Source organism: Vicugna pacos, chromosome 3 (assembly GCF_048564905.1).
Source record: "Vicugna pacos chromosome 3, VicPac4, whole genome shotgun sequence".
Classification (NCBI taxonomy): domain Eukaryota; kingdom Metazoa; phylum Chordata; class Mammalia; order Artiodactyla; family Camelidae; genus Vicugna; species Vicugna pacos.
The window spans coordinates 115,356,303-115,384,229 of NC_132989.1; the positions used below are offsets into that span (position 1 = coordinate 115,356,303).

A 27,927-nucleotide genomic window follows, 5' to 3' on the forward strand; every position below is an offset into this window, starting at 1 on the left:
AAGGTGTGCAGTTTTCCCTTAAGGGTTATGTACCCCTAGGTACATCAGGCACCGTTTGATCACACAGACAATACTCAAGAGGAGAGATGACGGAAGTGTCTTTGGCACAGCAGAGCTCTAGACACCACAACACCCCTCACCCCTCCTCCCCCGCCGGGGTCTGAGCCACGGGTAACAGTTCTGCACAACTGAGGACAAGAGCCCTAGCAGGACGGGTGGCCTCGGTGGCCAGCAATGCCACTGTCACTTCTGTCAGTGGAGAAGCAGTCATGGGAAGAGAGTGGGCTTTGGTGCTGAACACACTTGGGTCACAGTCTGGCTCCTGCATTTTCTAGCAGCGTGGTGGAGGGAGACGGTTTCACCAGCTTGAGCCCACATTTCCTCGTCTTACTTAACGCGGGCGTTCCAAACCGTGAAGAGTCCGTGTGGGAATCAGGGCGCCCCTGGGGTGTGGTCGGAGCAGGCACAGTGGGGGTTGTGGCCATTACTTTGACCAGGTTTCTTTTAGGAAGCAGCTGCTGCTTTCAACCAAAGTTGTAAATGTTTACTTTGCAGATGATCTGAAACTTTTTCAAGTATTAAGATATTGGCTGTATTTTTTAATGAATGGATCTCTAGGAAGCAATTATCCCTCATCTGTCATGATTAAATTTCCCATAGCTCAGAGGTTAATGAGCAGGTGGTCTAATTAATTTCGATGCAGATTCCTCCATTGGTCATTTTATTGTTTTGACTCGCTAAGCACTTAGGACACTGAGTTTCTGGCACTTTCAAGGCTGAGTGACTCCTAAATGTTTCTTTATACTTAAAAAAATTTTTTTTTCACTGTAGAGATCTTGTTTTATTTTTTTTCAAACAAGTAACAGTTTATTTGGAATGACTTCGGGTGCATTAAACCATATCTATAATAACATCATAGAAAATATATAAAGTTTGGGTTATGCAAATTTTTATAAACTGCTTTCTTCGGTCTAGATTACCAAGAAAGACAAGGCGTCTTTAAGAAATGCCTTCATCTTAAAGTAGCTGCAATAAACTGATGTCAGACTAACTTATTTTCAGTTACTTTAAGCCTGATCCTTCTCCCTTAACCATCTACTCCTTGTAAAAAGCAGGGCTTGAATTGGGCAAGGTTTCCAAAGCTCTCACAGTTGTTAGGCAGCAAGGGAAAATGAGATGTTAAAGAGAGTTAAAGCCAAATTGCCGAATGCCTGTTAGGCATCATATCAAAGAGCAACATATTAAAAGAATTTGTTTTAATTTATCACATTAATTTATCACACTTCCACCACCAGCCAGTGGTTTTTTTTGTTTTTTGTTTTGTAAGCAGTGTTGCCTTTGGGAAAGCTCACTAAACTGGGAAAAAGAACAACACGGAAGGTTCCTGACAACCCAGGCTTTTCTAAACTGCAGTGTTAAAGGAAGTGGACTCGCCGCGTTTTTCATGAGGGGATGCTTCCTGCAAGACTCAGAGGTTCAGGAAGGTTTTGAGGAGAGAGCCTTACCTGTTATCAGTAAGGCACATCCCGGCACAATGGGCTGACGGACGGGATAGGCGAGTCCTCACATTTGCATGACTTGCTTATAGGAATGTCTGTAGTTGCCAAAACTTGGGAAGCCTTAACCAGGAGTCACACTTTCAGATTTCAGGGAACAGGCAGTTTTCTAGTCTCATCGCGGTCACTGATCAACTGGGAAACCTGGACTTCCCTGCACCTGTTTCTTTTTTTGCAAAATGCAGGGGGTCTCAGGCGTGATCTGCAATTACAAGCACCTGAGGAGCTCGTGCTGCAAAGCACAGCCAGCGTGCTGGGCCCCCGCCCCCAGCAGGATTCCCAACTTGGCAGGTCTGGGTTTGACCGCACCTGAAAGTGCTCATTTCTAACAAGTTTCCTGGTGACGCTGCTGCTGCCAGTCAGGGTCCTCACTTTGAGAGACCTGGGTACGCACAGACCTTTGCAAGGTGGACTCTGAATTACTCGCTTGGCGAATCACCCATCTGCGGGTGTCTACCTTTAAGGGCAGGTGCCGATAAAGAGCCCTGGGGTGGGTGCTGTAGGCTCTCAGGAGGAAGAACCACATGGCACAGACTGAAGTCACTGAAACTCAGGGTATCCTAGTCCAGATTTTGGTTCCAGTGAAAAGAAATGTCCTTACACCGTTTTTCTTCTCTCAGTCACCTTTTTGGAGAATTAAGATGTATTAAAGCCAATGCTGAGTTGCAATTACAAGATCCCAAAATTCCTAACTGAGGCAGAGAATTGGACAAGCCACGCTGGATTCTCACTTTGGTAATGAAGGCTGATTGTTAGTTTGGATAAAGCACTTTGGATCGAGCATGAGCCAAAGTGCTGGCGGGGCGGCAGGGTTGGTCCCGCGATGCGCTGGCAGGAGCTAGCCCTGGGGACCTGCCAGGCTGTCTCACAGTCATCAGCTCTTTTAATCAGACCTGATGCCATGAGCTACCCATGAGGAAAATACACCTAAGAGAAACTGAAAAATGTGCTCAAAGTCTCACAGCTGATAAAACACCGGAGTCAGGAATCCCACCTCAAGTTCAAGTTTGCAGCTGCTCCCTAATGGGTCAGTGGGCTCCTCTGCCACTCATGGACGCCTGCCCTGTGTGACAGTTTGCCCAACCAGGCTGGCATTTGCAGTCTTGCTTCTCAACATCTGCTTATGCATGACTGCTCTAGTTTGCCTTCAGCAAAGTATGATTTCTTTATGTAAAGAAAGAAACCAAACCTGCAGTGTTGGATTTATAAGAACAGCATTTTCCAGGTTTTCTCTTTTCAAAAACGCACAGCCTGGCTCTGTGCCTTCCTATCCTCAGACACAGCAGGCAGCTCGTGGGGCTTTGGCAGCTTCTCTCGTTAGCTCACCCTATCGTGGCGGCTGATGTACACTCAATTCCAAATTACCCCTGGTTCCCCAGCTCTACCGAAGTATACAGTAGACCTGTTAGAGCAGGCAGAGAGCTAGGCATGAGCAGAGAAAGGGCGGCACGGGCCAGATGTAGGAAACCATCCGTCAAGTATACAACAGGGGTCCCTGGGCAGACAGAGCAAAGCAGGAACCTCTGGGCTGATAAGAAATCACACATTTTGGGGTGACAAGTGCCCTGGAGGCAGACAAAGGAAGGTGGGAAAAGGCAGGAATCTCTGGTGTCTGAATGTAACCTCTTGCTCATTATGCCCTCATTTCAATAAACTTAGCCTTGCAGATTAGAAGTACCCATCATGCACCAACACCAGGACACTTCCCATCCAGACTAAATAAGGACAAAAATCTCTCCTTCCCTTGGGAAGGTGGAGTTGGGATGAAAATCATGGAAGACGACCCCAATCCTCTCCCTTCCCCAGTGAATATTCCGCCCATTCATTTTCACACCCTATGTAACCAACCTGCCAAAGAAACCCAGCGCAGCTGCTCACCTGCGCCTGCCTGCTCTCGTCTTGAGAGTGTACTGTCCATCCCTTAATAAATCCTCACTTTACTCTCTTGACCTCCGTGTTTCACCTCTGAATTCTTTCTGCGATGAGACAAGAATCTAATCACCGCAGAGACCAGACTACGTGGGCAGAGAGGGTGCTGTTGCTAGTGAAGAATCTCTTTATGTTAAAATATTCTCCCCTGAAAATGTTCCCTAGAGACGCCGAAATGAAAACAGACCACGTGACACGTTGAAACACGCTGTCTTTCTTTCCAGGGAGCTGCCTGATCAGTTACCGGCATCACAAACTTCGTCCTCATCTGAAGTACTCAAGGATATCTCAGTCTTTGCTTCTGGAGGGGTCCTTCTGCAAGAACCGGCCACACAGAAGAGTAAACAGAAAACCGAGTCAATCCTGGAGCAAACCGCAGGAGAAAGCAGAACGGGGCGGGGGCGGGGGGAGATACAGACTATCCAGCAAAGTACATAAAACTTTTAATGAATTAACCTTACAAAAGACAATGGCATCAAAACATCAGACACGTTTGGTACAAAACTAGTCCTAGGTTGTAAGAACTAATTCTGGTGATGGATGGCGACGTGCTGTTGGCAGGAGACAGGACAGGGCAAGGAGACGGGGCCACGGATCCCAGCGGGGCCCGTGGACAGCCCCTGCAGAGAGACACGTGGCTGGACACGGATTCCAGGTGGGGCGACAGAATCAACTTATTCACAAATACTGTGTGTTTCAGTATCGGACTAGCAGATGCAGTTGGCGAGCTACCGTATTTTCCAGAAAAGAACATGCACCGGAAGATAATATACACCCCCTAGTTTTATTGCCTTAAGAATTTGTGTTTGCTTCACCTCTCATCTCGGTTAGTTCTCTGAATGCTTTTCTCCCCAAAAGCGCACTTGTTTCCCTCTTGCTTAGGAATAAGCACAGTGCAAGTGGCAGAGAGACCTTGGCACACATCAGACACCGAACGGTACGCCACCGGGTGACAGGGAGGAGTCTGCAAAGGCTCCGGAGGACAGAACAGAGCACGCACATCACAAACGAGGGACAGACTCGCAGTCAGAAAGTGCATTGTAGCTTCCTGAAAATACAGTCTTCTTGCCGAAGTGAAGGCGACGCTTCAGGATGCCAGGTTGCTCTGGGAAAGGGACCTTGACATCTCTGTGTTCACAAAGTACGTCTTCAGCTCCCCCTTTCCTTTCACGTTGATGATTCCTCGGCACGTGCATGTGTACCCCAGGGTCTGCAGGACGAGGCTGGTCTCCTCCGTGACCTAGAGGCACAGGGACAAACGAAGACGTGCTCAGTGCCGGTGTGGTCACGACCCTTCCCAAGGTCGTCTGACCACAAGGACAAGGAGCCCCGAAGTGTTCACGTTCTTTGACCCATTCATTCTACTCCTGAGAATTAGGAGAAGAGGTAACAGTCGAGGAGCAGGAAAGCTTTCCGAGGTCGATGTTTAACTCAGTGCTGTGACAGACAAAGACTGGCAGCAGTCAACCCCCAGTCATCTCGAGGCCAAGTGAACTACGATGCTATCGTGATCGACATCCCGGATCTGACGCTGAAATCATATCGAATTATTTCACCCCCCAAAAGAACTAAGCCAGGGTCCACTAAGCTATGATTTTAACCACGTGAAGATGATGCACTTACACATAAGAGAGCTGGAATAAAAAGAGTGAATCAAACTATGTTAAAGCGGTGGGGTTTTGGATGATGCTCACAAATTGTTACGAACGTCATTTTGTGAAATAATAAATATTCATAATGGATTTTAATACAGATGAAACACACGAGAGACAGCACCATCAACTCTGCACACGGCCACGTGTTTCGGGCTTAATGTACGTGAATGAAATGAGCTAAAACTGGAAGAATGCTGGGACCTCGCATCAGCCTTAGTGTGGGCGGGATGCTGTGTCAGGTCTGGAAAGTTCCCTCATCTCACGGGACTGACTCAGGATGCTGGGACGCCGAAAGCAGTGAGCCCCTCCCGTGCAACCTGTCAGTGTGACAAGACTCCTGTTCCCCTGCCCCTGCGCCAGAAGGCAAGGACCCCACTGCTGCGTGACGTTCCGGTCCCGCTGGGTCGGTGGGCAGTGAGCCTTGCTGGGGGGCGGCTCCTCTCCCTGGGGCGGGGGGATGGGTGGTCCCGACCCTTTCACTGCCTTCAGCTTGGGCATGCGCTGTGTTCTCCTTGGAAGACCACGTCTGGGGACCAAGAGCAGGCCTGCCTGGGGTCTGTCTGTTTGCGTGTCACAGGAGCCTCCTAAAAAAGACATCATCTAAGCAGAGAACACACGCAGTGTACAGACTCGGCTACGAATAAGACCTCAGCTTCGGAGGAGAGGGTCCACCTGCGGGAACATAGTTCCTTTCCAGGCCCCCCAGGAGGTATCTGGGTCTTGAGCAGAGAAGGACGGAGCTTTTTCCAGAAATCCTGGTAATGCTGCTTTGGAAGCATGTGAAAAAGTAGAGAGGGGAGAGACTTCCTCCCACTTCATCAGAGAAAACAGACATGGCACCTGTGGGGCCTGGCCACCTCGGACACGCGGGTGACACACATGCGCTGGGCAGGCTACGCCACGATTTTGGTTTTGGTGTGGACACTGTTGGGGGCCAGGCAGTGGTGGGAGAGCGGCAGCAGTGGTGAGCCAGCCCCTCGGAGGCTGAGAGAGGCCTGGAGGACAGACACTGTCACGGGGCAGAGGCCCAAGCACATCCAAGTCAGAGCAGGGCTGGGCTTACCAGAACCCCGGACAGCATCCCGGGGCCCCCGGAAGGAAGGCTGAAGTGTGCACTGTGAGGATCTCAAGGGCAGGCTCAGGGAAAGAGCTAGAAAAATCTACGTCTTCCGCAGTGTGACCCAGCGGCTAGCCCCTAGCAAGGGGGCCCAAGTGTGGGTCTTTCTGAGCAGGAAGGAAACGGGGGACACAAATGCCAGGTGCTTACGTCCTGCCCTTCCCTGGCTGGGTGCAGGTCCTGGGGGAGGACAGGTGGCTCGGGAACATTAGATAAGAGCTGACAAAAAAAATGGAGAGTCAAGAAACTCGGAAGACAAACACGTTCTCGAGATTAGAGCTCTTAGGCGGCAATCAGAGTTAGAGACTTCTACAGGCAGTTGACTCCCGGCCTTCCAGGCGGAGCACTCACAGCGTCTGGAGGTTAATTCTGCAGTGAGGTGGGTGCTGAGCACGGCCCTTGGCATTTTGGAGCCATCGGAACTGGTAGCTCCGACCACAGAGCTACTGTGACGCAGGGAGGTGGGAGCCACCTCCCCACTAATCACCAGCGATCATTCCTCCAAGTCCGGGGGGGCCTGGCGGGGCAGCGAGGGGCTTTCTAGGCTGTGTTTTGGGCACAGAAAGCCTGGTGGGAGTGTAACGTTCTCTAATAAAAAGACCCTGTTCCACAGGCCCAGGAGACACTTTTAATATCCTCAGCAACGTTTTTTATTTCTCCTGGCATCTCACCCCCTTTTTTTTGGACGTAAATGGACATGAGAGGCTACTGGAGCGAGAGTGAGCTACACCCTCAGGAGGGAAAAAACCGACCCGGATACAGGCCCTCTGGCTCTGAGCTGAGTGAGCACAGGCCTGCGGCACCCCTCGCCCTGGACCAGTAAAAAGCTGTCTCATGTCCTCTGGGGGCTCGGAGCGCACCAAGACGGTCTGGTGGCCGCACCGCACTAAATCACACGGAGCCGTGTGACGTCCAGTTTCCCCTTAGGGACGCACTGGGCTCCAGCTCAGCTTCAACGTTGACCTGTAGCGGATTTACGATCTCCAGGAGGGAGCGCTTCCCTGGCCAGCCTCTCTTCAATCGCTGTGGGTACGAATCCCAAGTGCTGGACAACTGCCTGGAGGTTGTGAAGCAGGTGCAAACGTCCGTCCATCTTCTGAACGCTCCCGGTGTGTGGCGGGGGCCCAGGCTGGCCCGCAGGTGGGAGGGTGTATTCTCGGTGGGAGCAGCCAGTCTCCCCACCAGACGTCAGGCCCGCGTGGGCCGAGGTTGCTGGAGCGTCCCTGGGTCCCCGGAGGGCCGGGGGTGTCCGTGCAGAAAGCCCCCTTAGAGGAGCCCTGTTTCCGCGGAGAGCTTGGTCTGGGTGGGCAGAGTTGTCTGTTTCTTGGCGGTGCCACCCCGGCTGAGAAGGCCGGGGCACTTCTCCTCCTCCCCCCATGACTCCTCTTTCTCTCTCTCCCTTCTCTTTGTTGGGCGGTTGCTGACTTTTCAGCAGCTGTTGACTAATACTCCGGCTGGAAGGTGAACACCCGGAAGTCACGTTGGTCACCTTCCATAGAGAATTAAAACAAGGCAAGAAGAAGGTCCCAGCAAGAGAATCCTCTTGGAGGGATGAACGGAGCCCCGTGAAGAGCGAGCGGGTTAAGTGGAGGTTTAACGAAGAGCCCATTCACGGTGGCACTGAGACTGACGGATTCCCGCGGAAGCTAACAGTTGGCTCTGGCGTCCGCATAACTTCAGGAGGCAAGGTTATTTGAGGACACCGGCCAAGCTGAGGCCCAGGACAGGGACTCAAGTTCTCTGAAGAGGACAAGAAACTGATAGAGCCTATTACCTGTGTCCAGTGATTTTCTTACAAATTTGCCACTTGGCAGGAATTTATCTTCCAGAATTCAGCATAGCTGGGGTGAAATGTGGAACCAGTCATTTTTGAAGGCGAGGCAAATAGAAAGTTCAGCATAGACACACACACACACACACACACACACACACAAATACATCCTTCTCATTTGGAGAGTGAGGGTCTTGTCCTAGGTGTCTGGCACCGTGCCCCCAAGCAGGTACATGCCATCACTGCTGATTTAATTTGTCAGATCTTGGCTTTCTCTCCCTCGGGTGGATTCCAGAGCTTTCCAGGCATTTCCAGATATCCAAACCCCATGCTAGTCCGATCTAGTTGCACCATTCACATCACTCCATTTTGTCTCTCCCTCCCCCTGGCTGGTCCCTCTACTCACCCTCCCACTCCAGCCCCCACCCCGAGAGAGAGGAAGGCAGGTCATGTCTGGCTCTGGTTACACCAAGGGGCTGGGGCCGGGAGAAGGAACAGGACAGAAGGGCTTCAGCACCGCACCTCCCCGCAGGCTGCCTCGCAAGTCACGTGACCATTTACTGTCACAAATGCAATAACCTTCATACTATTACACAGTGTTTCTCGTTAACAGTTAATGCGGAAACTAATTAATATTTTCCCCAATACAAAGTTAAAGTCAATTTCAAGGTCTACTTTCTTTCCTTTGTTATAAAATATCGTTATCCTCACTGCATACTTACTCCTGGTTCCCAAGAGCACAGACATGGCTGATGATGACCGAGCGGAGGGAATTACCTGTATTTTGTCCAGGACGCCGGTGCTGTCCATTCTGCTGGCCACGTTTACGGTGTTGCCCCAGATGTCATATTGCGGCTTCTGAGCGCCAATGACACCAGCTATTACAGGTCCATGGTTAATACCTGTGACACAGCAGAGCCAGGTGGACAAGTGCAGATCATGAATTTGACAGTTTAAGCAACTATCTTAAACAGGATAGTTTTATGAGACCATCCCTGAACCATTGTTACCAAGCAAACGTTAGCTCAGCTCACGGAACTCTGAAACAAGGAAAAATAATTCCTCTAACTTTATCATCATCTCAAAAACATGAAAATATGTCTTTTTTCCCTTTTCCACCTTGATTCATGCTTCTATGACTATTTATCATTATTCCATAAGAGCATACAATTGGTATACTTTAAAAATGAACGTTACGATACATTGTTTTCTATGTTGCCACATAATCTCAGGCAAGAGATGATCATTGTATTCTTTTCCAATATTGCAGTTAATTGATACTGAAATGCGCATATTTTAATTTAATTTAATCTTTTGGGGGGAGGTAGTTAGGTTTATTTATGTATTTATTCTAATTTTTTTAATGGAGGTACTGGGGACTGAACCCAGGACCTCCTGCCTGCTGAGCGCATGAGCACCACTGAGCTCTCCCCTCCCCTCTCAGGTGTTAATTTAAACAGCTACACCGAGTACACTCCACATTTATTGGCCATCCTGCCACGGCTGGACTTCTGGACACTCTCCAACGTTTCGCTGAAATGACCACCACCCTCCTGACACCAGTGCTGCCCTGTCTACTTGCCACGCATTCTTCCAGGGGCTTTACTTCTAATTCTCCCAGCAGCCCTGGGGTACAATCTGTTAGCATCACTCCCCACTGTTACAGATCGGAGGCAAAGCTTCCTCTTTGTGATGGAAAGGGAGGCAGGAGACATAGTCCCAACACCGGTCCACAAAATCCCTGAAGGTACCCAGGGCGGGAGAAAGCGGTTCTCCCTTGCTTTTGTGGCGTACTCCATACATCTGCCATCTCTGCTTCTGACAGCCCGAATAATGCATTCCAGCTGCTGGCCAGTGACCACAGCCCCTGCTGCCCTAGGCTTTCCCTCTGGCTGCTCTGAGTCCCGCTCGGTCAGCGGCTTGGGACCGGGGGAGAGAGCCTGGGACCATAGTGCTGGCAAGCAGTGGTCTCTACTTAAGTGCAGGAGTGTGCTTGATTTGTGGTTCCCCCTAACTGACTGAGTCTGCATCTTGACACGCAGAAGAGGGCATCAGGAGCGAATTCGGCTCTCGCTATTTGTATCACGGTTTTGCAGGGGCCCCTGTTACTCTTCTCAGTTCCTACTCCGGACTGACACTGGATGGCGCTGTGCATGGAGGTGGAGCAGGGATGTTGCCCCCGAGAGACGCTGAGGGTTTGGGGAAAGGCAGGCTCAAAGCCCACGGAGACCCTGAACTCAGGATTCCTCAGAAATCTAACAGAGCTGGTTTGTGGGGTGAGTGGTAGATATTAACAGTTATGCAATAATCAGTGTAAAGTTAGCACACAGTAAAAAAAAAAAAAAAAAACTGAAGGAAGTTCACTGAATTCCTCATGTTACTTTGGAAAATATTGTTATGGTCCAGGCCAAGAACACTACGCTCCTTTTTAAAAAAAATTTTTTTAAATCGTTATATCTTTTTTGTGTCTTTTTTTGAGGGGGGTGGGGGAAGGTAATTAGGTTTTTTAAAACTCACTTACTTATTTAAGAGGAGGTACTGGGGACTGAACTTGGGACCTCATGCTCGCTAAGCAGGCACTCTACTGCTTGAGCTACACCCTCCCCTCAAACACTGTGCTTCTGATGAGACAAATGTGACGAGCAAAGAATTGTCCTGTTCCCCCTCCCTTGCCATGAAGGCCAATGCTATCTTGGTCCACACATATTTAACAAAAGTGGGGTGATTCTGGCATGCAATAGACTTTTTTTAATTTAAGGAGGGCACTATGAAAGTTTAAGGAGCCCATTTTCCAAGTTGTTAAAATAAGAAGCTCCAGGGTGGAAGGGACACCTCCGTGTCCGACGGGGACAGCAGGCTACGGGGCGGTGTCCTGCCCGCCTGGCCCTTCCCACCTTTGTACACCGTGCAGCCCGGGGAAAGGTCCACTGTGCACACGGGTGAGGAGGCATAAGCAAAAGTGTGTTCAGAGGCTGACAATCAATAGGACATACGTGCAGTGAAGAGAATCCCACTCGCTCAAGAGATGTAAACTACTTCTGGGTTTTAAAAAAATTCAGAACATATGCACAGCTAAGGAAGAACACAGCTCTACATACTGAGATTTTTTCAAAGTTGAGATCTGCATGCAAGAGAAGTGAAAAGCCATTCAGATCGAATTTGTTAACAGAACTACTCTTTTGTGGACTTGCTTTCAGAAGGAGCAAAATATGTGGCCAAGAACAGCATAAAATGGTCAAAGAAGCTCTTACAAATCACGAGTGCCTGTAAGTGACCGTGCAAATGTCACTTCCTCTGAGCAGCCAGAGGAAAAGCCTAGGGCAGCAGGGGCTGTGGTCACTGGCCAGCAGCTGGAATACATTATTTGGGATGTCAGAAGCAGACCTGAGCGTTTAAAACACACTGTGTTTTTGTATAGACATTTGTAAAAGTTGAGGCATGAAACATGGTCAAGAGTCAACTTAAAGAAAAGGAAGAACTTATTTGAATTAAAAACCATCTTCATTTAGTTTTTATTCATTTAATTTTGGGGGGGAGGTATTTATTTATTTATTTATTTGTTTAAATGGAAAGACTGGGGATTGAACCCAGGACCTCGTGCATGCTAAGCACGTGCTCTACCACTGAGCTATAATCTCCCACTCTTTGAATTTTTTTTGGAAGAAAGTTGGCTTTTTCTCTCAAATTTGAATATTCAATGTGAAAACCGCTAGGTATGTTAAGACTTTAGAACACAGTTGGTGTTCTTGTAGGCTGTGACCCCAGGGTGACTGTCCCAACAGTTTCTAAGGTGAATCTGTTCCTTCCTTTCTTCCTTCCTTCTTTCCTTTCCTTTTTTTCTTTCCTTTCTTCTTTCTTTCTTTCTCTCTCTCTTCTTCCTTCTTTCCTTTCTCTTCCCTTCCTTCCTTCCTTCTCTTTTCTTTCCCTCCCTCCTTTCTTCTTTGCATTTTGACATCTCTGAAGTCTGGATGCATCCTGCAGCTCATAGCAGGTTCTAGTTTCATAAATGGTGGAGCGGTTTACAGTCAGTGGCTTCTTCAGCCCCTGGGGATGGCTGAAGGCTGTAGCCCCCATGACTTGCAGAAGGGACCCTGGCTGGAGGGACTGAAACCCAGCTCACGGGCCACTTGTGAAACCAAGTGCTCACAGCCTGATGCAACCAAAGGGGGTGCTTCTTTTCTAATTTGCACAGAAGTGCCTCCGGGGCTCCTAGCTGCCCTGGGCCCTTGCACCGCCCTCCAGTCCTGCCGCTGTAACAACACATCTGTGCCTGTGCAGCTCCCACACTGCAAGGATCCTCAGCGTTCCCATGAATTTGTTCCTTCCCGACAGCGGCCCCCAGACCCGCACGACATACCCACTCGCAACTTGAAGTCGTTGAAGGAGTGCTTGTTGATGGCATCCAGTTTGGCCACCAGGGCAAAGGCGAACTCCACCATGGTGCCGATGTGCACGTACTGCCTCTCCGGCTCCTGCAAGAGAGCAGACAGCCCACGGGGTTAGGACTCAGCAGGCCGGGGGGCGCCCCCTCCCCTCCCAGACAGGCTCCCGTTGGAGGCTGTGTGAGAATGAAGCCTCCAGGCGGCCTGGAGCCTGGATGCATCTCGCTGGCCCTGGGGAGACGGGGAGCATGAAGACGTCGAGTAGGGCCCACACCGATGACACCCCGAGGAGGGGCTGGCTGCCTGCCCCGCGCCCGCTGCGCTGGGCCCCGCCTTAGGGAGGCGGCCCTCTGGGTTCCTGTCGGACTTGAGAGGACGGAACACACGCTGTGCGTCTCATGCCGTGGCTTCTGGGCCGAGTGTCTACTCTCAGCGGGCCCCGGGGTTGCTGAATCAGAGGGGGAGAAAGCTCTCGGGGACGCTGAAGAGGAGGCACCTGGTGACCGCGGGTGGGGACGGGGGCCTTCTCTGTGGAGGGTGAAGAGAAACACCAACTGTGAGGGCTTCAGGAGCAGAGTGAGAAGGATGACAGGAGATGGAGAAACCAAGGTGACAGCTGAGAGAAAGAGGACCGCCACAGGGGGGTTATCCCATGGACCCACACAGCATTTCAATGACGCCCGAGAGGATGGGCAGCGCTAAGGCAAGGTCTCTCACTGCCGACGTTTGGGGGCATTATTCCTTTGGGGGAGTCCTGTGCGCCACAGGATGTGGGGCAGCATCCCTGGCCGCCACCCACCGGTGCCGAGTAGCACCTCCCCTTCCAGTGTGACAACCGAACTGTCTCCAGACATGGCCCTATGTGCCCTGGGGGACAAAGCTGCTCCCAGCCGAGCACCACTGCACTGAATAGTGTAAGTATGAACGGGAAGAGAAACTCAGAGAGCCCCTCCTACCCTCAGGTGAAACGCGTCATTCTAGAAAAAGACAAACCAAATACTGCTGTCGCCGTAAACCCACAACTTAAATGTCGTGGGAGAAGAACCACAGCATTTAGACAACTCTAAGTGCGAAGCAGACGGTCGGCCGCCTTCGGTGGGCGGGCAAGGAGTCACTTCTTAGAAGAGTTATGCTTTCCATCAGGGCTTGCTAGTATTTCCCACCTCACGGCTTAGGGGAGAGACACGTTTGGAGGTTTATGCAGCTGGTTAGAAAACATTGCTCCTTAATGGGAAGCACGGACTGTTAAATCAGCAGGCGGTAAGAATGCCAACTGTCCCGGCGAGGAGGGCAGATGGGCCGCGGGAGAAACGGTCTGCGTTTCATATGGAGCCAAGGTGCAGCGAGCAAACTTCACTCCCTGATAAACGGCTGCCCAAGCTGTTCCCACGTGGCAGGCGTAACTGGCAGGTGTCACGTGACCTCAGTGGTACGTGAGAGGCTGGGCTCTGGGAATGGGGTTTAAATCCAGCGTCACTGACTCGCTTGGGCTCAGGAAACCTAGGGACAGTTCTGCTCAGTCTCCAGAAGAGCCCAGTTCAAGTTCAGCTCAAAAAGGCTTCATAACTGAGCTTTTGAGCGATGTTTGGTGACAGTATCAGACTCAGCGTTTTCTCCCGTGATCCAAATAATTTCTCCCGTTTCCAAATATTTAACTGACTTCCAGCTATACAGTGAGACCACTAATTCAGTTTCCTGGAACACATTTTGCAAGCTGTTTGTTTTGGACGCTCGACATGCAAGGAACACAGCTTTTTAAAGTCAATGCATGTTTACTGAGGTTATTTTATAACCCAAGTGACTGGTGACAACCGAGGGGAAGTGCCCACAGGCCCCTCTCCTGGCCTCTCCTCTCCTCCCTCTCTGCCCCCACTCCATCCAGCAAACGTTCACGGAGGACCTACTATGTTGGTGTTTGTCTGATTCTGAAGGTTTAGAACCGCTGTCTACGGAGCACTCGGTTCTTCTGCCTGGGACTCCCGGGAGTATGGCTCGGACCTCACAGCCCTCTGAAGGAAGTCAGCCCGATCCGGTGAGCTGACTGTCATCGTGAAGATCAGCTCTCCCCTCGGCGCTCAGAACACCTGCGTTTCAGGCACCTTTTGGAGAACAGGACTGGAATGCACAGCTTCCCGGTGTTTACCAAAACTCAGGGGCATGAAGTAATGTTTATGAAAAATGGCCTGATTCCTGGGTCATCCATGGATTCCTCTACAGTCAACTTGGAATAAGCTGGACACAGTGTTCTCCACCTGATCTCACTCTACCAGAGAATGTATTTGACTAAAATATGCATTAAGGGATGTTACAGCAAACATCCCTTCCCATTCAATGTGCTAAACCATCTTCCGTGAGGAAGTCACCCAGCACACTGCTCACTACAGACCCGTCCTTATGGTCTTGAGGGCCTATTTGCTCTCGCATGGGTCAGGTGCCCAGTGGAGCATCCAACTTCAACTTGACTTCACCTCGTTTCCAAATATACTAACGAATGAGTGATCTGATCGCACTTTATGAACACAAAAACATTGCACTTATGTTGGCTGCTGGAAATTTCAGAACAATTAATAGGAACAGTGTATGTATGCATGTACTTAATCCTCACAGTGACACCCATGAAGGTGTGTGTGTCTTTATCCTTATTATGCAGATGGGAGTGGGAAACACACAGAGGGTAGTAACTTGTGTAAGTGGTACAACCAGGCTTTGCTGCCCGGTAGTCTGACTGCAGGGTCCTCAGTCTTCACTTACTTTAAATGTAAATGGACTAAATACTCCAGACACAGAGCAACTGATAAGATTAAAAACAAATCCATATATATATGCTGCCTATAAGAGACTCACTTCAAATTTAAAGACACATTCAGACTGAAAGTGAGGGCATGGAAAAAGGTGTTCAGTGCAAATGGAAGTGAAAAGAAAGCTGGGGTGGCTACACTTATGTTAGACAATTAGACTCTGCCATCTTGCCTTCTTCCCTGTTCACATTTAGATTGTGGTCGGAGCTCTGCTATTTGATTTGCATTTTATTGCATCACCTCATTTTTGTTTCTATCTTATCCTTGAGGTTCCTTGCACTTTAGTCTATTAATTTAAAAGTATTTTTGCATTGTGCTCATTTTTGTAAGCTTCTTAAGGGACAGATCTAAATAAAATACGCACAGACATGTAGACAAATAGGTAAGCAGTTTTCCTTGATTGTCTTGTTGCTCAAATGGAGACAGATGGGTTGGATGATGAGAATTAGAGAGACTCTGTTGATGGAGAACTATAACCAAGAATTGCTCATTCATGGCTCTGGAACTAGCCACCACCCATGTGGATGACTGGAATTCTACTTGGACATCTTAGTGAAAACTCAAACTTGGAAGTCTAAAACTAATATGATCTTTGAATCTCCCATAAACAGCTCTTATTCTTGACTCCTGTACTTTTGTTAATGGTGTCATCAATTTCAAATCCCTAAATTGGAAACCTGAGATTCAGACAGCCCCCTCCATCCTGATTCCTCAGCTCCCAAGCCCATCTCCCACAGCCATGCTTCTCTCATTCACCCCTTTCTTTAATTTCTTAGGATCATTGGTTATTCTCTGATCACTACTTGCTAAAACCAAGAAGTTCACTAAATAATTGCTAGCACTTTTGAGTCAGACAATGTTGGCTTCAGCTCCAGGTTCTACAGTCATCAGCTGTATGGCCTTGGCTGAGTCACATAACTGCTCTGTGCCTCAGTTTTCTCATCTGCGAATTGAAGCAATAACTACCAGTCTCGTAGGGTTGTGGCTAAGATTAGATGAATTCATGGGGACAACGTGTTCAGTCTGCACCCGTGGGGCCCAGGACTTATTTGGTTTCCTTCATGGTGGGTTAGAGAAGCACATGACTTTGCTTGAGGTGAAAGGCATCTGAGAGGAAAACGGCAGGAAGAACTGCTTTACGCCCCAGTGTAGGACCCCTGCTCCTCCCGCCTCCACACACGGAGCATCCTGCACAGACTTACGGCTTTGACAATGACCTAAGTGTCTGGCATGTTAAGTACCCTTTAGCTTTGCGGTCTGTACAGCAAAGAGTGATGGTTCTTCTTTCAGTTTTTGTTTCCTGTTAGTAGCAGGAGGGCGTTTCTCTCTGCTTCCCAGGCACCACGACAGCTTTGGTGTTTGTGCAAAAATAGGCAGCGCTGGAATATTGCTTTTCATTTCAGCAGGGACCAAAACTATCTTCTACTTTTTCCAGTAAAGGGAACTATGGTTATGAGTTTCAACACACACTTTAGTTACTAAGAAACCAGCAGCAGAAGAGCAGAGAATGATTCATGACATCTCCCTGGTCAACTTGGTGGAGTGTCCTAATGTCTGTGTTCCCCCAAAATTCACATGTGGGGGCCTAATTCCCAATGGGATGGTATTAGGGGGTGGGGCCTTTGAAAGGTGATTAGGTCAGGTGGGTGGAGCCCTCATGAATGGGATTAGTGCCCTTGTAAGAAGAGACTGGAGAGAGCTGCCTCCCCTCTCTGCCCTCCATCTGCACCGCGTGAGGACACAGAGAAGACGGCCGTCTGCAACCCAGGAAGAGGGCCCTCCTCAGCCTTCAGAGCCATGAGAAATAAATGTTTCTTGTTTGTGACCCGGTCTATGGCATTTTTTCACAGCAGCCCAGCTGAGACACTCTAACATTCCCAGACACCATCCATGCTCACCCAGCGTTGGAGTTGCTGTTTGCATACATGACTTTTCCCAGACTGTCAACTCCGGAGGGCAGTTCCAGAGGGGCGGTCACTAACCAGGAGCTGGCACTTGCCATAGCAGGTAAAGAAAATGTCTGCTGGATGACCTGCTAGCTAAACAAAATCCCCAACAGCCAAGCAGCTCCTAATTCAGGCCGAGAGGGCGCTGAAAAACAGACCCCGTGCATGTGGATGAGCGGAGTTCATTGCTCCGCGCTTTGTCGGTCAGCTCGGTTTGGCTCACAGACTGAGCCAGCAGGTTCAGGAATCTCACGAGCGGCTCACTGGAGCCCGGGATCTGATTTGCCAGACGGAGGGAGCAGAATAACAGAGCAATGCTAGCGCTAGCCGCAGTGGTACGTCTACGGGGCGGACTCAGCTAGAAAGAGACGGAGCGGGAAGTCGTGCTTGCAAAACAGCAACCACGCTCCACCCACACCCCTGGCCCACTGTCAAATTTGTTTGCATGTAATAAATAAGTAAACTTTGAAACTCATTTGAAACCTTTTCCAAATAGAGAATTTAAAATAAAATTTTAAATAAAATAATAAAAAAGAGCAATAACCCAAATGCTTACAAATTTTTAATAAGCACCAGCACTCACACCTGGATAGGAATAAAAGCTCCCTGTTACCTCTTGCTTCTCTGCCTCTTCCCTTCCCCATTATTCTGACACCACAAGTTATTTCCTTCCAAAGTGTCACTGGCCATGGGCATCACTCTGTTTGAAACTGAATAAAAGCTAGAGGTTTGGCTTATCACAGCAAAAATACAATCAAGCATGGGTTTAAAGGAAAGCTCTCATCTCTGTACTTTGCTTTTGACTTACTTAAGGTCTTAGTAAAATTTGTTTTTAGAAGATCAAAACCAATTTATGTAATTGCTAAGACCAGAGTTAACCCCATTCATTGATTTGGGCACGAAGGATGGACTTCCTTTACGATAGGGCGGGCAAAGTCCCTTCGGGGGTGAGTCGGTGTGGCTCCAGAGTGCAGCCGAGGGAACGGGGCAATAGGGAATGGTGTGGAGTGTGGTAAACTGGGGAGAAGGCGCCAAGTGCAAATGGAGCAGCTACTTCTCTGCTCCAGCCGATGACTGTTGTCACCAGGAATGACCATTAGGGATCTAACAATTTTCAGGAGAAGCAGGCAATGATTATTTTTTTTAATTGAGACGTCCTTTTAAAGAAAAGTCTATGTAAGTCAAGAAAAACATACTTGTAACCACAGGTTTGCTGTCAGGGCTTGAAGTCTAAAGGCTATTGCCAGGAACAAGCAGGGGGCTGCCGTGGGGCTTGGAAAGGAGTGAGTTCCTGATGGGAAAACAAAGGGCCACCAAGGTGCGCAAGCCCCTGGTTCTACCGACACCGACGGGCATCGTGGAACATCTGTCTCTCTGTTGCAAGCTCGTGGGACTAGGAGAGTGGGGTTGGAATCCAAGTCTCCTCTCGATGGAACATTTTATTTTTTGACAAATGCCTGCTTCTTTTAAAAACCACAATCAGTTGTTACACGTAACACAACCAACCATTTAGTCACGCTGCCTTTGAGCTTAAAATGAGAAAGTATTGTTTCACTTAAACAACACAAATGAAGCAACAAGGCAGACTTAAAGCCCTGCTCCGACTAGGTGCCGACAAGCTCCTGTGCATTCATGCTCCGCCTGCGAGCAGGAAGTGCTGAGGTGATTACGAACAAAAGCTGAATTTCTAAAGGCTTTTATCCAGATAACTTTGCCTCTTTTTTGTATTTAAGAAAAATACATGAATCCTTGAAAACCCATTGTATTTGGCAAATTGAACGTATCTTGTTGCCAAACTAAGTATTTGGCTAAACAATAAATAGAAAATTTTGGTTTATAAGCAATATCTAGAAAGTTTTTTGTTTATAACTAGAGAAACAGGTAGGCTGCCAAAGGCAAAAGGGATGTTCATTTCTCATAAAAATAACTAATACCCACGTTAATATTTATCAAGCATGTTATCCCAATTAAACATAATAAACTTTCAGAAGGTTTTCAGTGCACTTCTAAATATTTCTAGGATGATCTTACCAAGATTCTAACGAAATGGTCTAAATAAAAATAGCTCCTATGGAGTGAAAACTCCCTGCATGGATGTGAGGACGTATCGTGTTTCATTTATGCCCCCGAACCCTTTTATCTCCCCTGCTGGAGGAGGCAGTGGTGTCAGTATAGGGAACTGTCCAGACCACCACTGTATTATTCTTTCCATTGGCATCTGTGTCACCTGCTCTGGCCACGGCGCAGTCTGCATACTGATGTCATCTTCCCAACAGCCTTGTGAAATGAGTATGATCGCCGTTGTATATAAAGGGCACGGACGTGCAGAAAGCTCAGCTCTGACGGTAAGGAATGCGCAGTCTCACTTGAAAGTCGCGCTCTTCCCGCCCTACCATGACGGCAAACACTCATTTACTAACACTGGTGACGGGGAAGGAGTCAGGATGCAGCCCCAGGGTAGCTGAGAAGCCAGGTTTTGTGGGTGCGGGTGATGAGGGCGCCTGTGAAAGGAGTGCCTTGTTAAGGCGGGGCTGGGAGCAGCAGTGGGTGAGTGGTGTAGATACAAACTCGTGGGTGCAGACGCCAGCCTGGTGGGGGCTGGTGAAGAAGAGGAGGGGGTGAAGCAGCCCGAGAGCTGCTGACGGACAGAGGTGACCCTGCGCCCTGCTCTGCAGCGGCCTGTTCTCGCTACAATCCGTGGCAAGCTACTGCATGGCTGTGCCTCAGCTTCTCCTTCTGCGGAAAGGGCTGCGGTGGGGCGTCTCCTATGCTTGCTTAAGGTAAAGACTCCAGAGGCACTTAGTAGGTGTTCAAAGACGGCAGGAGAAAAAGGAGAAGGTTTGCACTGGAGGAGCAGGTCTGTACAACGGAGTGAGGGATGTGAGATGCTTTCGGGGGAGTAGGGCGGCATGCACTTGATCATTCATGGAACCGCACGTGCAATCTCTCTGCACAGAGCCCCCTGCTGGGGACTCTGGGAACACCACATAAGACCCGGCACCTGCTACAACCTGGATGTTGGATAAGCAATGCACATCGACATGTAAGCAGGAAAGCACGTGGGAGGAAAGGAAACAGGGTCTAGACGCAGGAAGTCGGGTGAGGCAAGGCTGCCCCGGTCAGGGTGCAGGAGAGGCTCCTACGAAAGAGGGAGCCGTGGTGCTGCTGTTGGGTGAGATCTGAAAACAGGGTGTCTTCCCCGCACATCAGAATCGCCTGGGGAAACTGCGGAAATGGGATTTCCAGCTCCCACCCCCACTCCGACTCCTAGGTGTCTGGAGACCACGCCCAGCAACCAGCACAAGTGGCTCTGATGCAGGTGGCGGGTGCACCCGGCCTGAAGGCCATCTGAGTAGACCTTGCTGTTGTTCGGCACAAAAGCACAGTGCATGTTTGAGGGCTGGTGAGGACACTGGAGGGAGAGGGAGGAGGTGGGTCAGGGGGCCCTGTCCTGGGAGTGGAGAGGACAAGAAGGTGTGGGTGGTGTCAGAGAGCTGGGTGTCCCTGGAAAGCTGGAAATGTGAGACCCCAGTGTGGCCCAGTGGTGAGGAAGGTGGATGATGGTTTGGGCAGGGGTGAATACACAGGTGGGTAGACCAAGTCGTACTTGAGATCCCTGATGGAGAGGAGGAGGGATTGGGAAGAGAACAGGGAAATGTCCGCAGGAGGATGCATGAAAGTGAAGGGCCTGGAAGCTGAGCGGGAGAGGACTTCCCAGAGGAAGCGGCCACCGGCTCTATCAGAGGCAACAGATGGAATGCAATCTGACTTGGATTTTGGAATTTGGAAGTGCTTCCTGATCTTTAAGAGTGGAATGTCTCACATCAGCATTGGTGAGGGTCAGGGGTGAGGGCTATCCATCCAAAAACTGTGCAAAAAATTAGGGAAGGGAGAGAACAGACCTGGAGACACTGGGTGAGGATCTAGGAGACCAGAGTCTTGTGGAGGCAGAGTCAGGACCAGGGAGACAGATGGACACGGTAGACTGAAGGGATGATGGAGGATGGACACCCCACGGACCCCGAGTGCTGGGTGGGTCTCACGTGCTGGTGCCTCTGCGGATCCTTGCCAAGGCTGTCGGGAGCTAAGGTCTGGAGGTGGGGTGACTGGGTCAGGTGCCCCAAGTGGCCCACAGGAGGGGAGACGAGCTGGAGAGGCCTCTGGGTCAGGGCTGGGGTGAGGGCAAAGAGAGCGAGGCACTCGTCTCAGGTGCAGAATTTAAGGGGACACCCAAAAGCTCAAAATCATGAGAAAGAGTACCCTACAGCATGGTTAGAAAATCAACATTAATGCAGAAGATTCCAGAATGAACTAAAATACTGAAATTTCAATAAAGACAAGGCTGTGAACTGAACTGTGCCCCCTCGAATTCCTATCTTGAAGTCCTACCCACAAGGTCTCCCTCCCTCCCTCCCTCCCTCTCTCTCAAGCCAGGAAGAGCGCCCTCACCAGGAGCCCTGCCCGCAGGGCCTCAATGCGGGATCTCCAGCTCCAGAGCTCTGACAAAACCAATCTCTGTTGTTTAAGCTGTCCAGCCTGCGGGGTTTAGTACGGCCCTGGGACGACTCCTGAACCGGGTTCTGACAGGGCTGTGCTGAGCATCTGAGAGCCCGGGGCAACAGAAGATACGTCCCTCCCTGTACACATAATTTTATGTTACTCTTTTAACGGATAATTTTTTCCAGATTATTTAAGGTGTTGAAAAGTATGTTTTCCTCTACTAAAGCCAGGAAAGTAAAAACAGAATTAGTTCTGCTTGGAGTCTAAATAAGATATTTGAAATTAAAATAATGTTGTGCATTTTAATATCTTTATTTTACAAATTCCCAGCAGTTTTTCAACACTTTAACATTCTGGCAATAAAAACCCAACCCTTAAAGATACACAACCCCACGTAAACAGGGGTGCCCGCTTTTCCTTCTGCGCCGGGCGCCAAGACGGCCTGGGAGGGCGCTGCTTAGGACCCGAGATGGGTTCTTCCCAGGTTTACCTTACTGCCTGTTTCTTCTCTTTATCCCTAAAGTAGTGCATTGAAAAATAATCATCTAAATTAGGAGTTTGGGATAAACAGATACACACTACTATATATAAAACAGATAAACAACAAGGACCTACTGTAGGGCACAGGGAACTATATTCAATGTCTCGAAATAAACTATAATAGTAAAGAATCTAAAAATACATGTACGTGTATATATATGCGTATGTTCAGCTGAATCGCTTTGCCATACACCTGAAGCTAACACTGTACATCAACTACACTTCAATAAAAAATAAAATTAAAAAAAAGAAAAAAACAATAATCTGGGAGCCAACGCCTGAGGAGAGGACATGGAATACATATTACCCTGTTCACTTGGAAAAATACCGGTGTTAACTGTGACGCAGCCGTCTCCCGGCCCAGCCTCTGGCCCAGAACATTAAGAGGGAAGAGGACGGCCTCCCGGCGTTCGTGGCGGGGGCGGCCCTGTTGGAGCTGCTGCCCCGCCACGGGCGGTGGGGGTGGGGGGCGAGCTGGGCACGTGGGGGCTGAGCTCCTCCTCCCTTTGGGGGACTCCACCTGCCTACAGCAAGTTGTGCTCTGGAAAGTTCTGTTCCTCTGTGCGGCGCCCACCGCCTCAGCCCCGCGGGAAAGCGAGCGGGTGCCGGGCAGGGAGCCCGCCGTCCTTAGGGGAAAGGCGCGTCTTGTTTGTTGACCCACGAGTTTCCAAGCATACACCCACCCACACACTCAGAAACAGAGCACAACCTGACACAAAATCCTCAAAAGCCCTAGGTGATGCTCAATTTTCTCCAAATTTCCTTTTCAACCAAACTTCGAGGTGGTCAGCTTATTTTCCAACCACACTGCTTTAAATCAGAAGACCAGGAGCCCCCCCTCTATGTAAACAGCTCTAAGCGACTTTCCTGTGTATTTATCTGGTGTCGAGCAGCTATGGGATTGGCTGGTTTTTGCCACCTTGTCCGCCAGAGAAAGGAGTTCTGCGAACAGACCCTCGGAAGCCTCCCGGATTCTCATCTTTTCTCATGAGCCCTTAATCCCTGAGGCTGAGCTTGTGCCTGCAACACAAGGCACAAGCTCAGTGGGTCACTCGCTGCCTGACGGTTCTGGCTGTGGCTCGGGCGCCCTGTGTGCGGGGCCGGCGCTCAGGCGCGGGCCGCTGTCTGTACCTGGGCGTGCTCCTGGCTGGGCACGGCGCTCAGACCCGTCGCTGCCATGTACGTGCTGCCGATGGTCTTGATCTTCTCAACTCCGCTGAACTTCGGCTTGGACAGCAGCTGGGAAGCAATGACAGTCATCTGGTTACTCCACCGGCTGCCGACCCAAGGCCAAGCACGCTCTGGAGGCGTTCTCAAATTCCAGTTTCACAGTAACGTGAACTTGACACGCCTATTCACCCTTCGACCTTGGGCTTCGCTGGGAAAGAACACTTCATGCATTTCACAAAGAGCGTGCCCTTGGAAGGAACTGCAGGACAATGATTTGCTTCTAATTCACATGAATTGCCTTTCAGAATTTGCTACTGAAGGAAATAGGATAAATGATGATGTGGGTGATAATGACCACAAATAAATACCCCCCTCTGTGTCTGAAGGGCCTAAATATAAAAGCAGGATTCAGTGGGTGGGGTCTTCCTTGCATGGTGACGGTGATGTACGCCCAACCGCAGTGCTGAGGACTGGCTTTGGCTCTCTGGAAACTGGGAGTGGAAGGAACAGAGATCTAGAGTGGCTTCCCCCACCAGCCCTCACCCTAGTAACCTTTGTCCCAGTTTCTGGCATCAGTAACCAGCTTCCTACTGGGCTCCTCCCCATCCACTTCGTTAGGGGACGGAGGAAAGGTCAAAATAGAAGCCGTAGGGAAGAGAAAGACTGGGTGGGAGAACACATGAGGGAAACTCTGGAAGATTCTGTGTCTGCTCAGGAGAAGAATGGCATTAACAGAAGGCTGGGAGCATCTTCCTGACCCTTCCTTGGTACCCGGCTTTCAGAGGAGATTCTTTCCAGATCACACGTTAGAGAATCTAAGATAGGTGATAAAGCCCACTGTCACACGTCCCTGAGCCGGGCCAACCTGAACAAACACTGTCACTCACCCCCTGGTACTGGAGAACATTTATTTTACTGAGCGGCAGCTGGAGCAAACGTGCCACCGTTTTCCACTATGAACGGGGCATACGAGTGGAGATGTCTAGTGTCATTACTTCACCAAGAGCCTTGAGTTAACCTCATGGCGACAGCAGCAGTGAGAAATGCACAGGTCCCACGAGACATTTAGAAGGTTGGCCTGAAACCATCATATGACACAGTTTCATCACTGTATTTCAAAGTTCCACGAATCACGATGAAGCTACGTTCACGGATGTCAATTTTCCTATATTTGCACAATATTGTTAAGAATGGTGTGGTAGCAACATCCTGAAACCCAGAGAGAGGTCTCTTTGTTCTTACTGGAACACGAAATGCGCTGTTGCCTTTGTAGGCAGAAAATTGAACATTGAGAAATGACATCTGTTTCAGAATCTAACACATTCATTTTGTCCCTTTTAAAATACAGTTCACCCCATGCCTATTGGTTTTCAATAATAAAGGATGCCACCCACACCCCCGTTAGGTTGATATCTGACAGACATGCCAATAATCTACTGTGATAAATATATTCATTATTTTTTTACATATAAGGAGATGAGCGAGTATTTTCCTTGGACTTCAAGGCTTTCAAGAAAATCCACGTGCGCACTGGGTAGATATTTATTGAACAGATGTTGGTAGTTGTTCCTAGCACTCATGCTAGCTTTAAAAATAATATGTGATTGCCTCACCCCAACGACTCAGTGACCTGAACAGAGCAAAATGCTTTAACGCCCAACACCAGAAATCAGGCCAAAAGGCAAGTTTAAGATATTCCAAGATACTAGGCCACCTTCAGGTTTGCCAGCCCACAGGAATGCCAGCGTGTGGGCCTGGAGCTTCCCCCCGCCCATCAAGGGTAACTCTGAAGTACCTACATCATCAAAGTCAGCGATGATCTCGTTGAGGAGCCGGAGACACTCCAAGCCCTCCTTGTTCACGTCTGACTCTGTATAGAACTCTTTGAAATCCGGAATAGAGGCGAACATGACGCAGACGCAGTCGTAGGACTGGTGGTATAACTCCTGCCGGGGGGAGAGGAGAGCTGAGCACCAGGAAACTTTTCAACATGCAGGGTCTTCATCCAAGAGTTTCTTTAACTTAGGGCTGGTAAAGGAGTCAGCCAGCGCCCAGTCCCCCGGCCCCACTGCAGTCCCAGGCCATCCTAGACACCGGCCACTGATCACAGGTCAAGGCTTCCAGCGAGCGGGGTGCGGGTTCAGAACCCGCACCCTGCACTCCCCGCTTCCACCTGTTAGTAGGAGGCGCCCCTGCAGGTAAACCTCTCTGCTTCCCTCCCTCAGACAATCACAGGAGACCAAAGGCTCCTGACTTAGGCAAATGATTTCCCAAACTACTGTACTGTACTACAGTGACTCTTTATGGCTACAGCTTTTGGAGTGAAGGCTTCATGAATTTTCCTTTTTAGTGTCCGCTGAAAGGAGCGAATAAAACCCATCAAGTTATTTCTTCTTTTTTTAATTGAAGTACAGTTGATTTAACAATGTGGTGTTAATTTCTGGTGTACATCACACTGATTATTTATATACATGTGTGTGTGTGTGTGTGTGTGTATATATATATACATATATATTCCTTTTCATATTCTTTCCCGTTATAGGCCATTATAAGGCATTGAATATAGTTCCCTGTGCTGTACAGTAGAACCTTGTTCTCCACTTTATATCTAGTAGTTAGCATCTGCAAATCCTGAACTCCCAAGGTATCCCTTCCCACTTCCTGGTAACCAAAAGTCTGTTTTCTACATCTGTGAGTCTGTCCCTGTTTTGTAAATAAGTTCATTTGTGTCCTTTTTTTTCTTTTTTGATTCCACATATAAGTGGTACATAGCATTTTTCTTTCTCTTTCTGGCTTACAGAAATTCCTGGCTGCACATGGCATTCTTTTACTTTTGCATGGCTGAGTAGTATTCCATTGTATAAATACACCACTACTTCCTTATGCAGCCATCTGTCAATGGACACTTAGGTTGTTTCCATGTCTTGGCTGTTGTGAACACTGCTGCCGTGAGCACTGGGGTGCAAGTATCCTTCCGAATCAGAGCTTCCTCTGGATGTAAGAACTAGTGAAATTCCTCAGACTACTTACTCACATTGTATTAGACACCAATAATAATGCTCAGGATATCCTTTTGTTTTTAAATAGAAAGAGGCACACGGCTCTTTGTCCATAGGCATGAGTAAAATTACAGTGTCCATAACTGAAATGGGGTTTCCATGATTTTCCCAACATACGGTGAAACCTTCAAGTTCAGTGGAGATTTCAGAAAGGAAGGGTGGTCATGCGGGCGTGGGGGTCTACTCTCCCAAGGGTGCTGGCTCCTTGGGGCCCTCGCACAGTCTGACACGGGCGGAGTGGCCAGGTGCCAATGTGGGTGCCAGACACCTGGGAAAGGCCCCCCCACCACCAGGAAACGGGAGGAGAGTTCTGCTAAACAGGATGGCGACCTCTGAGTGGACGAAGGAACGCTAGTGACTGGCGCTTCCTGTGTGCTGAGCAGAGTGAGGGCCTCCACCCTGCGTGAATGTGACCCACGTGCTCTGCTCTCCGGGGCACTGAGATGAATCCCTTGGTGGGGAGCGAGCACTGCACCACACTCCAAGCACCACATTCCGAGGTTCGATGCTCTCTCAGAAGAACCATCTTTCCTCCACTGAGGTCGCAACACACAGCGACCCATGGCAGGTCACGACCACTTCCTGGAAAAGCTAGACTCATCTTCCTCCTGTTCTCAGGGCCAGCCAGCCTGTGACGCCTTCTGCCACTGCTTCACTGTCGGTATAAGACACGTGAACAATATAATCAAGGTCTTCCTTTTCTACGCTGCTGTCAGTGTGGGTGAGCTGGCTCTCTGTGCAGACCTGCACTTCCTCTGTCTGAAACATTGTTTTTGTGAACACTCATCTCCTGGGAAAACAGCCGGTGGCACGTGTCATTGCCAAGTTTAGGTTCCAGTGACACTGGCTAAGCCAGGGTGGCAGGGTGGCAGGGTGGCAGGGGAGAGAGAAAATCCTAGAAGCCTGTTCTAGTTAAAAATGCGTTTCATAAGAGTAGCATAAACGCAGTGACTTCCCTGTTCTTAATGAAAAGAAGGCAAGGATATATATGCTGCTCCCTGCGTTTCCCCAGTGTCTGCTGACGTCAGCCAGAGGGACCCTCTGGGGAATGGTGATGATGTCCAGAACATGCACGAAAATCACCAGCCCTGCGTGAGTGCCCGCTGCGTGGCAGCACGTGCACGCTTCCCAGCACTAACTTGCCCCTGATGGCAAGCCTTTCCTTTTGTTCTCAATCTGCAGACAGGGAAACTAGGCACAGAGCAGTCACGTTACCCGCCCAAGGTCGCAGTTACCAGTCTGACTGCAGAGCTCACTTTCACAAATGCTGCACTTGACAGTTCACCCTGCGTCTCCTAGATGAGCAGAGATGTGCTGCCTGGATTTAGGGCAACGGGGGCCTAGATTCACTTGCGGGTCATGTCACTTTGCCCTTCTCCTTTCCCCTGGGGTCGTCAAGAATGCCTGGAGATGAGAGATAATGAAACGCAAGACTGAACTGGCAGTTTGGACACGCGGGCCGGTTTTAACCACCTGGGGTTCAAGTCCAGTCAAACACCTTCAG

At 49.5% G+C, this 27,927-nt stretch overlaps 1 protein-coding gene across 2 annotated transcripts in view; it reads right to left on the minus strand.

Moving 5' to 3' along the window:
* Positions 1–3,911: 3,911 nt before the first annotated feature.
* Positions 3,912–27,927, minus strand: part of ADCY2 (adenylate cyclase 2) — a 378,139-nt gene continuing 354,123 nt past the window's right edge. The window contains exons 21-25 of one of the 2 annotated variants that reach the window (XM_072958874.1): positions 25,164–25,310; positions 23,326–23,433; positions 12,386–12,500; positions 8,806–8,930; positions 3,912–4,725 (exon numbers count right to left, since the gene is read on the minus strand). In XM_072958874.1, the coding sequence (XP_072814975.1) occupies positions 4,573–4,725; positions 8,806–8,930; positions 12,386–12,500; positions 23,326–23,433; positions 25,164–25,310 (648 nt within the window). In that variant the 3' untranslated portion in view covers positions 3,912–4,572. The remainder of the gene's footprint in view (positions 4,726–8,805; positions 8,931–12,385; positions 12,501–23,325; positions 23,434–25,163; positions 25,311–27,927) is intronic. The other variant, XM_072958875.1, reaches the window with a different exon arrangement.